General features: G+C 30.6%; 1 protein-coding gene across 1 annotated transcript in view; it reads left to right on the forward strand.

The window, feature by feature from the left end:
- Positions 1-483: 483 nt before the first annotated feature.
- Positions 484-18,570, forward strand: part of LOC127729969 (leucine-rich repeat-containing protein 15-like) — a 44,639-nt gene continuing 26,552 nt past the window's right edge. Inside the window, exons 1-7 of the mRNA XM_052237969.1 lie at positions 484-588; positions 6,192-6,362; positions 9,587-9,658; positions 9,970-10,041; positions 12,524-12,595; positions 13,061-13,132; positions 17,290-17,361. Coding sequence (XP_052093929.1) covers positions 6,208-6,362; positions 9,587-9,658; positions 9,970-10,041; positions 12,524-12,595; positions 13,061-13,132; positions 17,290-17,361 — 515 coding nt within the window. The 5' untranslated portion in view covers positions 484-588; positions 6,192-6,207. The remainder of the gene's footprint in view (positions 589-6,191; positions 6,363-9,586; positions 9,659-9,969; positions 10,042-12,523; positions 12,596-13,060; positions 13,133-17,289; positions 17,362-18,570) is intronic.

Here is an 18,570-nt window from a genome sequence, read left to right on the forward strand (position 1 = left end):
CATAAGGGAGTGAAAGCAAAATCTTTTCGGCTCGGAGTCAGGATAATGTATCTGTGTAGGGTAATATGTCTACCTGCGGACTGTTACCTTGTGATTCAGCATGGGAAAAATCCGACTCAGTGTGTCAGTCTAATACAAATTAACTCGTCATAGATACCAGGATTAACATTTTGTACGCTAGACGAGGCTAAACGCTCGTTTCGTCTACAAAAGACTTATCAGTGACGCTCGAATCCAAAAAGTTAAAAATGGCTTATAAAGTACGAATTTGAAGAGCAGGGTTAATATTCATATTACATTAATGTATTCTCGTCATTTAATTATTCGCTGGACTTTTAGCAGCCATCCATCATTATCATCTTTTATTTATCATATTTGTCAAACCTTTCTAGGAAATTTTTTTAGAAAGGATTATAGTAAATCAAATAAAGATAAAAATAGAAGCGAAAGTGAACTAAGGAAATATCAATTTATACGAGGAGGGTGGTGACACATACATTAACTACATGTATAATATACATAGACAGCGTTGACAAATACTGTTAGTTGTCAAACGAAGTTTCAATTTATTTCTTTACAGATCTAATTGTAAGTTATTTTCGTTTTATTTTATTGTTAAAATTCAGTTATAGAGCTTTTAAAGTTATGAATATATAGAAAATATTATAAAAACTTTTGTTTCATATTGTTTCATATTTAATTCCTTTAGATTCCCTAGCTTTGCACTTCGTTTTCAGTGGTCAAAGTGTAAAGAGTTTTTATTCAATGCGTTGAAGATTTTTTTTTTTTGAAATTTCACTTCGTATTATCCTTAATTTCATGAAGTGTAAAATTGTATCAAGATATGTAATATTCCTAGTGACAGGTTATTGATATGTTGCAATAAAGGGGTACAGAACACCTAAGGGAGTTAACGCTTTGAAAATCAGCTGATCGTTTTAATCATGTATTATTAGCAGAGACATATATATGTCTCTGTTATTTTTAAAGTGGTGTTTGTCAAACTGCTATATTCCCAATGAAATTATTCTTGTTTATTCTCTTGAAATTTTTATATTTTTATCAACAGGTCAAAGTAAATATTTTTCCAAAATTTTATGAAAATTAAACGAGCCAAGATTTTTTTATTCAAAATGTTGTTTAACCCGTTAAGTTGAATTTCAGTCTTCATTTTACTATTCATTGTCAATTTTTTTTTCATAATTCGTAGCAATAATCATTGATAATAAAAGCAATCAAATGGTACATGTAATAATATTTTGTAGCTGCACAAAGAGAACAATTCTTATCTTTTCCAAAATACTAGATTAAACGGGTTTTCCTGCTCCCGAAACGTTGATATAATCACGAGTAAACTTGCCTTCTAAATTTAGTTTTAGAATTATAAATTTTTACATGTAATACAATGAAGAAATTGTGTCTTTGTTTAATAATGTAGCGAAATTTTAATCTCTGCCACAAGTATCTGACATGAATTTATTGAAGACACTAACAAATCTAGTATTTCTGAATAGAAATACAACAGTATTTTCCCATAAGTTCGACATTAGATTCAAATGAAATAGCGATACAGTTGATTTCCTTCCCTATGCACTTAAAGAGAGAGTTTCGTGTTTTATCAGTCACTTTCCATCTCTTGTTTTTCATTTCAAACGGAAAGAGATATTCATCAAAAACCGGTTACAGTCAGCTTTTAAGATAGGTTTCAGGACTGTTGATTTTCTTCCGTGTACAATGTAACCAAGTTAGTTGAACGTTTATATGTAAGAGAGAGGCGAAAGATACCAAAGGGATATTTAAACTCATAAGTCGAAAACAAACTGACAATGTCATGGCAAAAAACGAAAAAAGACAACAACAAAAAAACAGTACACAAGATACAATATAGAAAACTGAAGACTGGGCAATACGAACTCCAATAAAATCCGGGGTAATCTCAGATTACTCGGAAGGGTAGGCATATCCTGCCTCACATGTGTCAACCGTCGTGTTGCTCGCGGGTTCCGCATGGTTATATTCTTAATGGGTTTTTGGTTTGTTTTTTCCCTGCTATTTTGAGAATAAGATTTTAATGACAGATCTTTGGTCGTTTCTATTAAATCTATCCATATTGTTATAGACTGCGGACGATTTAAAGCTTGGCGCATTATATAGACCCCTGTCTATTATTTTTCAAGACTGAATGTTGGCCTCTATTTATGGTTATTTTTATTTTTTATCGTTTTGATGTGGTCTTATTGACGTAAAAAATATTAAAACAAATAGTTTTATGTAGTGCATATTTGTACAGTAAAACCTCTTCATTTTCATTCAATGTAGTAAAAAAACAAATATGAAAATGGTCTGGTTGTGATTACCGTCACCTATCACTGGGACAGTCCTGGATTCATAAGTAAACACATTATTTACGAATTGACACTTGATGTGAAGTGGCATTTAAAATCAATGTCATTTTGTCCTAATCATTTCAATGTGAAATATCCTGAATATTCGGTTAATCCTCAGATATAAATAATCAAATGGTTTTCCCTTAAAAAACAGACCACACAAACTCCTACATATTATTTCACATATAGATACGAATTTATATGTCAGTCGTATGTTGAAATTCTTAGAAACAAACTTTTAGTTTTCTCGTATGAATTGTTTTACATTTGTCATTTCGAAGCCTTTATTAGCTGACTATGCGGTATGGGGTTTGCGCATTTGTCGATTAAACTTTTTGTTGTATACGAGCATTGTTCGAATTTTTCAAACCTCATATGGACTACAAATACTATATTTTGGATGAATTGGAAAACAAGAACATGTTTCCATGATCGACATTTGATTAAAAAGGAGTAAGCATTACAATTGATTTAAAGGACCATTGATTTTTTTCCGTATTTTTTTGTAGTGGTTTACACGTTATATTAGTTTCCATCTCTTGTTTTTCATCTAGTCAAACGGAAACAGATATTCGGAGAAATGTGTTTAACTTGATGTTAGCTCTTGTTTTTCATTTAGTCAAAAAAAAGTCGGAAAGAGATATTTTTAGAAATGTGTTGTCACTTGGTGTCAGCCTCAGAGATATTTTTTTCAGATTGTTGAAAAATGCCTTTCTTTTGTTTTATTTGTGTCATTGTGTTGCTGTTTTATAGACGTATACCCAACTTTGAATTCCATTCTTTGTTTTCTTGTTACATACTGGTAGATTACATTGGTTTGGGGCGTACAAACTCACATGTAGTTAACTTGATAATATTTCATAGAACGATCAATAGCAAAAATATTGTAACTCCATTGGGTAGGGGGAGAAATTTCAGTGTTCTTTTCTGAACAAACAATGTGATACTATATACAGATACTGATTTATATTTCATACTCACCTTATCCAATTGAAATATTGTCCGTTGTGTTTTCAGCAAGCATTCTTACAATGTCCTATTATATCTGCATTAAACCTAATGTTCTCAATATGACATGGGTATCAACAGCAAACTTAATTTGTATTTCCCTTTACGCAAACATAAAATTTCTGTGAGCTCTCATGGGCTTTATGTCAAAGTATTATCGTCTTACACTAGGAAAGGAACTACAAGGAAACGTCTGTTGTCGTCATAATCTATCAGCAACAATAGCAGGAGGATATAATTAGATAGCGCTGCAATAGTCGGAATCAACGAAAAGTCCTCGAAATCAATCTACTTACTTATTTTGGGAACTTGTATAATTTAACTCTAATTGAATTATAAAAATCGTAGGTTTTGTGAACATGACTTCCAAATCGTGTCAGTTATCCCTCAAATGTTGAAGTTTTAAGAGCGAAACACGTATATACTCAAGATTATTTTGAGCATTAGGGTTTTATATGGCGGTGGTATATTAATGATACAAACTAATGTTTGGTTGCGGTCATGTGACTCTATTGTTGCTAATAGACTTAGAGTCAAACAGTGACCTGCATTTTAAATGTCAGATGTGCATGAGGAATACCAGAAAACAAGAGTTACTCTTGAATTATCCATCATTACAATATTGACAAGTTGCATAGTTGATATATAATCATTATTACAGAGACAAAACTGAGTTAAGTCCCTGTGTAAAAAAGGTTTAGTTGTAATTGTAAGAGATGAGTTTTAAATGAATCTATAGACTAATTGATATATTTCACACTTCCTGGTGGAGAATTTAACAACGGAGATACCTCTTGAATAAAAATTTTGTGAAAATAACACAGCTTTATATTTTTCTGTATATTTACAGATATTTTCAACTGTATCAAAATGAATTAATGATGTAAATTTATCCTTAAATATGTATTTTACACAAATTTTTGTTAGGATTGTTAATGAATAAAAAAAGATGGAAATGGCTCAAAGTAATATGACAGTTAAATCCAACATTCACGGATTCTTTCATATTCAAATGAATCATTTGTAAATTGCTTTTTTTCTGAGTTAAGTTTAAATTCATAAAAACTCTTATTATTTAAATCAAGGTATTTAAGCACATAAGTGTAAAGTATTATACATGTTTGCATCAATCCCTTTACAAATAGAGGAAACCAAACATTCACAGATTCCCTCATCTTCAAAATGAAAATAACACTTTAAGAATTGTTGGCGACCGCAGGGCTTTTCTGGATTAACCAGCACCAGGAACGCTCACTCCCAACAATTTGAAAGCAAAATATAACTACTTTGATAAGTCAGGAGCTATATGACAAAAAGAAACCTAAAAGAATGGAAAAATCTTTTTTTTAAATGACTCGAATCGTTCCAATCATGAATTCATTGCTTTTTTCTTAGTCTGATGTTTATGTTATGCGGGAAAGAGGGGGCAGGACAGACTAAGGCAGTTGCCTCCCCTCTCCCGCTGAAAGTTAATGTTGTCGTCGCTCTTGTGTTTACATAGTCTCTGTTCACTATTTTAACTACGACAATTTGGGGGACTGTCGTTCGCGTTCTTTCGAGGCCTCCTGGTGAATAAAACAAAGATGTCTATATATGTTTATTTCGAGTCCAACCATTAGAGTAATCTAATCAAAATACATTAATATGAAATAAAAGAGTTTGATTCTTAAAATGAACTTGAATTAACAATTATCAAAATACTTCATTAATTAATTAAAATAGTTTATTATGATATTTATGGTAACTTTAATAAAGAAAGATTTCTGTTATAAAATTGTTACATTAAAATATTACTAAGATTACGTTTAATTTTTCATTTAACAAAAATAATAAGTTTACGAACCTGGTGAATAAAACAAAGATGTCTATATATGTTTATTTCGAGTCCAACCATTAGAGTAATGTTTGATTCCTTATGGTTTCCTATTTTAAACCCCAAGAACACGTGCTGGTTGGACTTGTTTTATTCACCAATCAAAATGACTTTTAGAATAATTAACTTTATAAGAACAGTTTCTATTGGTTAATCTCTTTTAGCAAATTCACATTTTTACATAATTTGGGGTTACTACTTTTAATTACTTAATATTTTGTTTTCACGACCATTAGGGAAATCCGATTATTTTGGTTAGATAGAATTCTAGGTGAACAATAGAAAAGAATTAGATTAGCTAAAGGAAATACTTCTAAGAGTTTAAGCTGTCAAACCTTATTTATATTCTAAGTGTCAAATAGGAAGAATTTCACATCAAATACTTATATATCAAAAATTACATAACATTATAGACTTTCTAATTATATCTTTTTATACAAAAAGCTTTATACAAGAATTATTTATTTTCTACAATTACATGTAAGATTAACTTAGTTTTATATGAAATATTAAAATTTATTTCTTTAAATATTTTACCTCAATTTACCATCATTATATTTAATTCCTTCATACTTTTTCTTAATGATTAAATTAATGCCATCGCATCGAACGTTTTGCTGGGACCATCATAATTTTGTTAACTGCATATAATATTTATGACAACGATGAACTGTGATATGCTCCATGTGTTGTAGCTTCAAATCTATCGCCTGTCATCTATTGAATGCAGTATTTAAAACTTTGATTCTTATTTGACATTTAGTTGTATGTTGTATGAGCAAATGAAAAATAAAAATAACATTTTCTAAATTTCGTGCGTCCTAAGCTAACGTTGTACCTTCATCAGTAACGCTCAAACCAATGTTCACAAATTGTCATTTATTCAAATGAAAGTACTTTTACGATGTAACAGATATTTTCAGGCGTTTTAAGGAGAAAATGTACCAATATATTTTCCTGATCGTATGCAGTTTCGTTGGAAGCACAGTTTATGGTTGTCCTTCCTCGTGTAGCTGCAGGGACACGACTGTTTGGTGCGACAATAGGAATCTATCAGCAATCCCGTCTGATATACCACATGATTCAACATATGTGTGAGTATTTCAATCAAAAATTGTTAACTAAAAGAATACTTACGATACATAATTCAGAACTCATGAAAAATCTTTATTTTGATGTCAAAACCAAACTTCCGGATGCATGTTGAATTAACTATATGTGTGAATCAAACCTATCTATACTCATTACAATACCCGTCTAAGAATAACTTTGTCTGAGGGATTCGTAACATTTTTAAGTCAATATTTGCAAACTGAATGTTAAAACCATCAGACAAACACTAACTCAATGGTTACCTACGCCTATTGTACCATCTGTTTATGGACTAACAAACAAGAGTATCGAGTAAATGCTTATTAGGGATAATAGTTATTAAACAATTAACTGTTTTGAAAATGAAACATGAAAAAGTTTACATATACTATTCAATAATAAAACTTACCTGCTATTTACAGACAAGACACAACTAACGAGAGTAAACGTGCCTAAAACATAATGTATAACATATTTGTAAATCTCGCATCAAAGACTAAACAATATAAGAAACGTAAAATTGCATTTTGACACTTTGTACATGGAAGCAATCGACTCAACAATTATCAAAACCGACACCTTATAGTGCGATTTAAAGTGCTTCTGGTCTGCTGCAAGTTCTTTTGCGTAATTTTTCTTCTTGTCGCAATTAAATGGATAGGTTTAAGATATAAAACAAACCTGTTATACGTGCAACACATTCATTGTACTTTCCAAGTCGAGAACTAATCGTGGGCTGTCTTTTGTCGTATCGTTTTTTATTAAGAGTTTTACATATTGTTTAGACATATCTTAATCCTTGAAGGCAGTACGTATCCCCTTTGAAATCTTTTAGTTTTTTGTTTCATTGAGTTTATGTCTTATAAATGTATACTCCTTGTATTTACACAAGAGCCAAACATATGTAACTGATTTTATTTGATTCACTTGAGCCACTTGTCTATATTAAGTTTCACAAAATTCCTTCGAGGCCAATAAGTTAAACATCAGTCATACACCAATATAACATTGTTTTAAATGAAGGTCAATCAGTATAAATGCCGTCATTGAACAATCGGTTCTACTATGACGTAATCGCATACCCATTGTGAAATAGGAAATGTACGGGAAAGTGCAGGAATATTACCCTCGCGAATTGCTTGACGATATATATGTGTCTCAACTTACTAGTGATATGTTCTTCACAATCTTATATCTTTATATACCAGTATAGTTGTCTATTTTAAGAATAAAGAGATGTGGTATGGTTGCAAATGAGACGATTGTGTCCTATTCCTGATTGTGGTATTTTCACTGAGTGTGAATTAGAATGGCAGTATGTGCATGTATAACGGGACACGTTTATCCTGTCGGCTCATGCGGTCTGTCCCTTTTGGTGTGCATGCGATTCTTGCAGTTTTTGTTTGTTTCCTTGAATTGTCTTCCGATGGATGGGATTTGAACACGGGTAAACTACATATTTGTTTGTTTTTATAGTGATTAAGATTATAACACAATGTTGACTGCTGTGCCCCTATTTTTGACATTTTTACCTATTATGTCTGTTTGTTTTGTTTACACTACATAAGGAAATGCCTGTACCAAATCAGGAATATAACAGTTGTTTTCCATTCGTTTGATGTGTTTGAGCTTTTGATTTTTCCATTTGATAAGGGACTTTCCTTTTTGAATGTTCCTTGGAGTTCGGTATTTTTGTTATTTTTACTTTCCACTGTTGCCTATATGTCATTTCATTTCTTTTTTTTTTAACGTTACGAAGTTTTTCTTCAAATGAATAAATTTTTTTCTAATTTAATTTGGTCTAAAAAAAAAATGGGTACGTTTGGATGTGTATAACTGATAAAAAAGATTAATGTCATCTGAATTTTGTAAAGGGAGGTTTCCTGTATCGTTTTATGACAATCCAGTTAGCTATAGCACCTAAACGCTTATCAAACTGAGACAAATCCTTTTTCAAGATGAATAATAATGAAAGCTTTATCAATCTTTGATTATGAATTCATGTTTTCATTAAAACCAAAACACTGTACTTTAGACTATTTCCATGGGGATTTCTTTTATTTTGTTCAATTTTAGGATTATCAATTGGAATCAAATTATATATGAAATATAAAAAATATATAAAAAGTATTAAATAACTATATAATGAAGTTGTTTAGTTATAGCTCTTAAACGGTACACATTTGGCAAAGTTGTCGTTAGTTACTGCAGAATAAAAACATTTTCAACCAATAATACTGCACCAAAATCATTTGGTAAAATAAAACGAAGGAAACCTTTGTGCCAAGTTAATTTTATGCGTTGAGAATTATGGAGTATCTACGGACCACTGAGGAACATTGTCTAGAATTTGACAATGAGGGTCGAAAACAAATCTTTATGAAAAAAAGAAATGATTTCAGCTTTCCAATTGTGAACTTTCTATTTATATATAGCTACATAGACTTATAGCTGAGTGTGTATTAACCAGATCAACACGACAGATACCACATGTGAAGCAGGATCTGCTTACCCTTCCGGAGCACCTAAATTCACCATTGTTTTGTTAAAAACGGATTTGTGTTGCTCTTGCTTTTATTTTAAGTGTTGTTCTTTGTACTCTTTAATTTTTCAATGTCTTTATTATTTTACAGGTAACAGTCTTGTCGATCCAATGTTATGATAAAACATGGTTCAATTTCATGGTTTACGAATTTGGTGATGTCTTAGGGTTAGATAAGAGTTCTTAACCAATCCACTATTGCGTATTGCGTGCTGTCTAATCACTTGAAAAAACTTATCGGCGTATTTTTAGGAGTAACACGAAGGATGTTATATGTGTAGTAGGATCTGCTAAAACTTTTGTAATACCTGAGATCAAACAGGTTTTTGTAAGGTTTCGTGTTGCTCAGTTTTTAGTTTTCTATGTTTTGTTTTGTAGGCTATTGTGTTTATTAATCGTTTATCGTTTTTAGTGGGTTTTTTTTTGCATTGGTGTTGTGAGTTTGTCAAAAACTTATGAGTTTGAATATTCTTTAGGTGACTGAAATGAAAATGATTGACTAATATTTTTTGCAAAGCATTAAGACTTTAGACTACATGCATATAATTCTATTTTACTTAACTCCTTTGCCGCTCGTTAATGACATGATTAGATAAAGGTAAATACGGCTATCAATCTTTGATCACTGGTATCGACCTAGCTGTTGTAAAATATGGTGGTCACTAAAATTATGTTATTTTTCAGGGGCTTATCAAAAAATAGAATAACCACGATAGATGCGAATGTATTTCAGGGAATGACTGCTCTTCAAACCCTGTAAGTAACTTGATTCTGCAAAAAAAAAACGATTTGTAAGCATGTGTTGCTGGTTTGCTGTCGCATTGAATTACACGTGTTCTATTTGTTCATGAAAATTTGGACTTTCCTGAAGATGATATCTATACTAATTGAATTTATCTGTTTGAAAACATTTGCAATTTCCTTCAAACGTATACATATTATTTCAACTATGTATGTATAACGTGTAAAAAGTACTTTATATATATGTAATTGAATTGAAGTGAAAAGATAACTTAAGACGATATGAAATGTAATGTACAGATCATATCAAAGATGTCTTATTTCAGGTTTATGAACGAGAATAAAATTACTACAGTGGACGCAAACTCATTTCAAGGATTGACGGCTCTTACACTCTTGTAAGTAATTGATTCCATCAAAAAAATAACGCTATGTATAGCTGGTTTGGTATTGCATTATATCACATATCTTCTCCGATTCTGTTATTCTTGTTAAATTATATTTTGTGAAGGTAAGATCTATAGATATTTGTTTAATCTTTAAGAAAACAAATAGCAATTAGTGTCAAAATGTCGTGTAAACTAAATTGGGTGGTCCATGTCTTAAAACGTAAATCGGTTTGTAACTATAAAGATGAAAAATTTCATGTAGCAGTACATTTCAGAAATGTATTTTTGTAAAAAAAACAAAGCAGCAATCAAATCACCATACTAGATGCATATGCATTCAACTGCTTAACGCTTTTCAATTTTTTTATATAGTTTGGCCCCACCCAAAATTTGTTTGCCATTTTGCATTGCTAGTTTGCTGTCGCATTATATTACGCATCTCCTTTTATCTATTTTTTTATGTAAACTTGCATTTCATTTCCATTTTTGGATACGTCGCAAAATTTCATACAAAAGTATGAATTTTGTTTAAATTTTATTTGGTAATACGTTAAAGGTGTACCATGCCTGAAAAAAAGATAAAAACGTTTAGATTAATGTTATTGCATTGGTAAGATGACTTCATAAAAGCGCTTGGGATGCACGAAAATAATAAAGTGTTACATTCATTTAAGGTGATCTGAATTTTGTCAATGGAGAAATTTCCTTCCATCTTTTGATGAAAAGATCGTTAACTTGAGGAGGAAAGAACACATTTTGATCAAATTGTATTCCAACCTTCCTTGAAGGAACTACGTAATCAGTCTGGCGCTATACTTCTAAGATTAATAATTAAAGTTGCAGAAAAACCAAAACAATTTACTTTGGACATTTCGATAGGATATTCTTATTTTTGTCCTATTTTCAGTGTAATCAACTCGATTCAGAGAAATATGAATCACAAAATTAATAGGGATATGATACGATATATTTTTTATTGTTATCGAATCTGTATATTATAAAATTAAACGAAACATTGTTCAATTAAACTTATACTTTGCATATATAACCCACGAAAAAAAACGAATTCAAAAAGTAAAATAACAAAAATACCGAACTCAAAGGAAATTCAAAACGGAAAGTCCTTTATTAAATGGCAAACTCAAAAGCTCAAACACATCAAACGAATGGAAAACAACAGTCATATTCCTGACTTGGTACAGGCAATTCTTTATGTAGAAAGTGGTGGATTAAACCTTGTTTTATAGCTAGCTAAACCTCTCACTTGAATGACAGTCGCATTTTTTTTTTTTATTCAAGCATCACTGATGAGTCTTTTGGTTTAATCCACCATTTTCTACATAAGGAAATGCCTGTACCAAGTCAGGAATATGACAGTTGTTTTTCATTTGTTTGATGTGCTTTTGATTTTGCCATTTTATAAAGGACTTTTCGTTTTGAATTTCCCTTAGAGTTCGGTATTTTTGTTATTTAACTTTTTGAAGACGAAACGCGCGTCTGGCGTGCAAAAACTACAATCCTGGTATCTATGATGAGTTTATTTTTTACCTCTATTAGTGCTCGATATTGACATGATTTAAAAAAGGTATTAGTTTTCTGATGGTAGAAGATCCCACTTAAAGTTTGCCAACGCAGGTATTTACCTAGCTGTAGTAAAATATGGCCACTCAGATAATTGTATTTTTTTTTATCAAATTCATTACTAATAAAACGGTAAATTGTTTTGAGAACAATATTGATTTTTTTTTTAAGTTTTAAAGCAGACCCTGAAGATGTTCATGCATAACTACTAATTATTGTATTATAGATATAAACAAGAATGTGTACATAGTACACGGATGGCCCACTCGCACTATCATTTTCTATGTTCAGTGGACCGTGAAATTGGGGGTCAAAACTCAAATTTGACAATAAAATTAGAAAGATTATATCATAGGGAACATGTGTACTAAGTTTCAAGTTGATTGGACTTCAACCTCATCAAAAAACTACCTTGACCAAAAACTTTAACCTGAAGCGGGACAGACGGACGGACGGACGAACGGACGGACGTACACACAGACCGAAAAACATAATGCTTTTAGGTGGTGCATAAAAAAATTAAAACAACACGTTATTAATGTCTTGCGTTCGAAGCGCTTTTCTGGATTTACCTTCATCAGTAACACTCAAGCCGAATATTTGAAAGCCGAGGATGTATAATAATCGAAACAGTTGAAGAGCTATATGACCGAAGAGTACTTGAAAAAAATAGCCAAATTCATCTAAGGTTAACTTTGCCTGTGGGTGTTGAAACCTTAGTTTCTTTATAATTTCAAAATTTATAAACAGACAGTTTTAGAAAGGTTTGTAAAATATCTGTCGGCATTTATGCAATATATCGACCCGTTTTTAAACACATATAGCTCACTTACAGTTGCCATCTATTTCTACTTCAAGCTGTTTGTATTTCTTAATTTAACAAATGTTATGCGAGATTGTTATTTTTCAGGAACTTGTCCTACAATAAAATAACCAAGATTGACGCGAAAATATTTCAAGGGTTAACAGCTCTTTCAAGTTTGTAAGTAACAAGTCCGCAAACAAAGCTTTGTTAGTTTGCTGATGTTTTATATAATACTTCTCTTTTTATTCATTTCTTCATTCCAAATTAACTTTTTGTGAAGGTAATATCTATAATTATTTAATTTATCTTATTGAAAAATATTTAATTTTTTTAATTTTCTACTTATGTATAAAGTTTGTTTTAATTTAATTTTGTATGTTTCAAAAAAGTATTAACAAATATACTTCAAGGTAAATTAAAAAAAAGGTTCATAAAACCTATCAAAATCAAATGCTAGACTATATCAACCAACTTAAATCATTAAGCCGTACAAGAAAAATTACTATATTTATAGTATTATAAATATATGTCAGTATGTGCAATATTTAAACCAATCTTTAAACAGATCTACTTCATTTTTAATTGTCTCCTGGTTTTTTAAAATTTACCGCAAAAATAAACTAAAAAGATGTTATTTTTCAGGGCATTGTACGCTAATAAAATTACCAGGCTGGATGCGAATATATTTCAGGGTTTAACGGCTCTCACATACTTGTAAGTATCTTCCTTCCGCTGCCACCATGTTATGCTGCTGTGCAATTGCAGTATATCAGACATGTTCTTTCCATAAGTTAATGTTTAACTATACTTTGCGAAGATTTTTAGATGCATTTTGATTCAAAGACTTGACTGTTCTTCGATGTTATTGACTATAATTATTCCACAAAATAGTTTTGCTAGTTCTTGTTTGCACGTTTTTTTAATATTTATTACAAATCTATAACGTATTATCGACAAATAATATTTCTTTCAGTGATTGTTGATCGCAAGCTTATTAACTTTCGAGTTTGTTGCCGAAGTTTACCGGATCGTGACATTGATAAACAATAAAAACAGAGCACGTGGTAAACGGGACAAATAAGTGAATTGAAAGAGCCATGACATTTGTTTTTAAAATTTCCATGCGTTCCCATTTGTTAATTCAACTTTTCCTTAGCAGTTGTTAAATGATTTGTTGTATTAAATTTGTTCTTTAAGAATATGTTATTACTATTTATCTTTCAGAGCACGTTTGTTTACATTCTTTCATCACGGTTTTCCCCTCGCACTTGCGCAGTGCGGTGGCCGAAGTTATAACGAGAGCTCTCGTAGTTGAGGTCACTGCATACCGGAAAATATCGGCGAGTTAGTCTGTGGGAAGACACTAATCAATATCGGTACATTTATGAAGATTTTGATAATATAGAGGATTTTCTTTTAGAAAAAAGTTCACGTTCACTTGTTTTAGAGTAAAACTTAGCCATTCAAGTATATAAAACATATTTCACTTTTTTTTTAATTTGAAGTTTCATATGACTTTAAGAAAAGCGCATCGATAACTTCAAACTAAATATGAATAAATTAGAAACAAGTAAAATTTACAAAATATTAATAGAACAAGATAAAGAAATACCAACTGGCTTTTACAAATGGAAGAGACTACTAAATTTCGAAAACATAGAGAATAAAGCTCAAAATATATTAAAATTTGATCATAACTATTTGAAAGAAAATAAATTAAAACTGTTCAAATGGAAACTCTAACATTTTATTCTTCCAAACAAAGTTTTATTAAAACAATGGAAAATTTGTCCAAACTCAGAGACTGTTATCACTGTAACATTCCAGAAGATTTTGAACACTTGATTGGAAATATAAAGTGAAAAGTCTTGGTATTTATTTCGGCCTTAACAAACGAGAATGTGAAACACTTAATATAGATAAACAGTTTGAAAAATCAGAAAAAATACTAAACGACTGGAAGAAAATAAAATTGAGTATGATTGGAAAGATAACTATAATCAAAACACTAGTTATTCCCAAATGTTACTGTGGTACTAAGCCATCCATTTTTTCTTTGAATGCATATGGTTTAAAAAACTATTGGACATTATTACACAAAATATGTATGTATTTTTATATTGGTTAACATGTTTTTTGTCTTAAAAATCTTGTAATAGGATATAAAATTGAAGATGTTGAATATAATACACTTAATCATATTATAGCAATTGTTTGCGTTGTGATTTATAAATGCTTTTATTTATCAGAAAAGAGAACTAAATATGTGAATATGATGTAAGTCCTAAAAATTGAAATTGAAACACAAATTTTATATCATCCAAAAATTTCAATCTTAGAAATTTTATTCTTTATCTCTTTTGTTTGCATTGGGATGGCTTAGTACCACAGTAAAAAAAATATTGAAATAAAAGGAAGAAAAATGCTCAACAAGAACTGCTCCATTCTTCATTTTTGTTTAAATACCAGATATGGTATATTATTCTATGTTTGATGTAATTGAATGATAAGATATTATCTAAAAGACAATCGTAATAAATTCAATAATACTGACATTGCGATCCAAAAGATTAGAAACCATGCTTTTACATCCGTTTTTAAAATCCGAAACTAAAAGCTAAACAAAAGACGACCAAAGTCTTCTTTCTCATTGTATCTCAGTCGATATGCCACCAAAAGTATTCATGTTTGTAGAAATACTCTGTAAATTGAAACTAACACGTAATGATATATAGATGCATAAGAATTTTGCTAAGGAAATCCCCTGGTTTTATTGGTAATTAACAATACAGGGAGGAACCTTAGTGCCATTGTTGTAACACTAAGGGACATTGTTAACAACTATTAGTGAAATAAAATATCTGAAGTTGTTAAAAAAAAAAGATTATGAACACTTTTTTTATTACAAGTCGATTTCTTGATAAGATTTGGGAAGAAATTTGTAATCTGTTAGAAAAAGTAAACTTGGAAATCACATTTTTACTCTGAAGAATTTGATTTGGGGTTACAAAATAAATGATATACAATACTACGATATTAATTTTTTTTTCTCACAGTGATTATGTTTTCAATTCAGAAAATACATTATCTGTCAGAATTACGAACAAAGAATATTTATGTATTTTCTTGAGTTTAGAAATGGGCTAGTTCTACAAAACAAACATTTTAACACTGAAAGAAAAGGTATATTAGAATTTTTTTAAGGTGTATTTGAATTATTTGATATGTTAAAAATGTTAACTTTGTGTATTAATTAATTTATTATTTAGTTTTGTGTATTTATTTATCTTACATGCACATGTACATTGCAATATTTATATAATCTGGCGCGATTTATGAGCAGTACAAGAACACAGCACAATTGTTTTCGGTTACAGTATGACTATCAATCTTTCAAATAGTTACTAACTTACCTGAATAATAATATAGATAATGCTAATATACAATATATTCCAAAATTGATTAAAACAACCTTTATACGGAAACACATGGACATTGATAATAGGTTATAAACCATCCCTGATCTCGGATGAGCTATGACATTCCGATAATAACACCAGATGATATAAATACTTTTTTATATTGGCATTATTTATCTATTGATGTTTTATTAATATTTTGGTAAACGACTAACAATATGCAGTTTATCTACCTGAAGAATCCCTGAACTTCTGGTACTTATGAAACGGGAACCTTCATCGAGATAGCTGTGCCAGTGGTGTAATTGTTAACAGCGTGTGCAATATTGTTGTTGAATAAAAAAAATGAAGCGCATCGGACGCACAAAATACTAAAGTGTTATTTTTATTTTAGGTGATCTTAGCTTTGTCAATATAGACATTTACCTATATATTTTGAAGACAAGATAGTAAACTGGAGAACTGAAGAACAAAATCGTTTCAAATAAAGACCAAACCATCATAAATAATGGCGCTATACTTCTTTGACTAGTAATTCACATTTTCAGAAGAACCAAAAACATTGTACTTTAGATTATCTTCATTTTCAGAAAAAACAATACATTGGAATTTTTCAATTTTCTTCTTTTCTGACCTCTTTGTAGGGTAGTCAACCTGATTCCAAATTAAAAAAATAAAAGAGGTATCACAAATCTGATTGTGAACGAATCCAGAAGTTATAAAAACTAAATCGAAAATGTTCAATCAAATTCATAAAACGTAGTTCTCTTATGGTACCCCAACTGGCTTAGTTTCCGTAAAAGAGGGGCGAAAGATACCAGAGGGACATTAAAACTCATAAATCGAAAATAAACTGACAACGCCAGTAACTCCTAAATTAGGAAGTCGTAACATTTCTAGACCAATATTACTTTTTCAAATAAAAATTTTAAAAAACTGAGGAAACCGTTGTGCAAAATATATTATACACGTTAAGGATTTTTTTTGGTCCATACGGAAAACTTGGGTAGCTGAATTGAAAAAGTTAATTGAAGCAGGGATGACAAAATTCTTATAACAGTTGAGACAAAACAATCCTATACAGGAATACCATTATCAATCTGGCGCTATATATCTCGGATATATAATCCATTTTCGCAGAACGACCAAAACATTGTACTTTAACTCGCCGATCGCTATAGACATTGGTAAATTGGGGTATTAATTTTAAACGTCAGAAAATCTCACTTTTAGAGCAGACTATGGAGATGATTTCCGTTCACGAAAATCATTTAAGCAATACATGCATCATTACTATTTGTTGTGTTATAAACATCTCTCAGTATATAAAGCAGTTAACAAATATGTCTACCTAAATTCAAGTTGCCTTCTATTTCTGCTTAAAGCTTTTTGTTTTTTCTAAATATGACAAATGCAATGCAGAAATTCATTTCCAGAAATGTTATTTTTCAGGGACTTTGATATAAATGACATAACCAATCTAGATGCGAGGATATTTCAAGATTTGACGGCGCTTACACAGTTGTAGGTAACTTTATTCCGCAAAAATTGATTCGACATCATTTGTTGTTGGTTTGCTCCTTCAATTTATTTTTTCACGTAAAATGAGATTTCTGTGAAGGTTATATCTGTACTATTTAATCTATCTTTTGGAAAACATTCTGCAAATGATAAGGGGACATCCACACTCATTTGTCAAAACGAAAACTTGGCAAAAAACGAAAAAAGATAAAAAGACAATCAACAGTATACAATACACAATATAGAAATATAGAAAAACAAAAACTGAATAACTGGAACCCCTCCCCCCCCCCCTCCCTCCATAAAAAACGGGGGTGAACTCAAATGCTCCGAATTGTAAAGCATATCCTGCTCCACATGTTTTACCCGTCGTGTTGCTTATGTAAGTATAACCCAGTTACAAGTCTTATTCGGTAGGTCATATTCATGTAAAAGTATACTTTTTTAAGGTAATATCTGTAATGAATTTATTCATCTTTTTGAATACATTTTGCAGTTTTCCTACAAATGTATAAAGTTTGTTTTGATTTAATTATGCGCATATAAAGTGTAACACGTACCATTTTAAAGAACTGAAAATAAGGACTTCAGATTGATGTGATTGAATTGATAAAGTGGTAAGAATTTTGACATTTGAGAGGTTATCCTCTATCTTTTTGGGCAATATAGTTAACTAGAACAGAGATGACAAAGTTCTTATTGAAATTGAGACCAAACCCTTACTTAAGAGGAATAAATTATCAATCAGGCGCTATATACACTTGTACATCTTTGATAAATTATTTGCGTTTTTAGAACAATCATATTTTTGTACTTTGGACTTTTTCCGTGTGACATCTTGTATTTTGTATTATCTTAGGGTAATCAACTGAATTACTTTAAGATTATCAATGGTTATTCAAATAAGAGGGTTTATCTCAGCTACAATCTCATCGAAGGGTGACAGCCCTGAGATGAGATGAGATGTGGCCGAGAAACATCATCGAGTTTGAAAGACCATTGATATTCTGTTTTTTGCTCTTTTGTCTATGACGTCGTTGATGTTTACATTTACAACGGCACGTGCGCCCTTAGTTTCTAGCAAAAAAATGCTGTCTCAAGCGAATAGCATGATATAAAAACTTATCACAAAAAAAAAACAAAGGAAAAATACGCAAAAATAGCGATAAATGTTAATATTATAAATATTGATCAACAAATCTCAATATTCTA

Source organism: Mytilus californianus, unplaced genomic scaffold (genome assembly GCF_021869535.1).
Source record: "Mytilus californianus isolate M0D057914Y unplaced genomic scaffold, xbMytCali1.0.p SCAF_2, whole genome shotgun sequence".
NCBI lineage: Eukaryota > Metazoa > Mollusca > Bivalvia > Mytilida > Mytilidae > Mytilus > Mytilus californianus.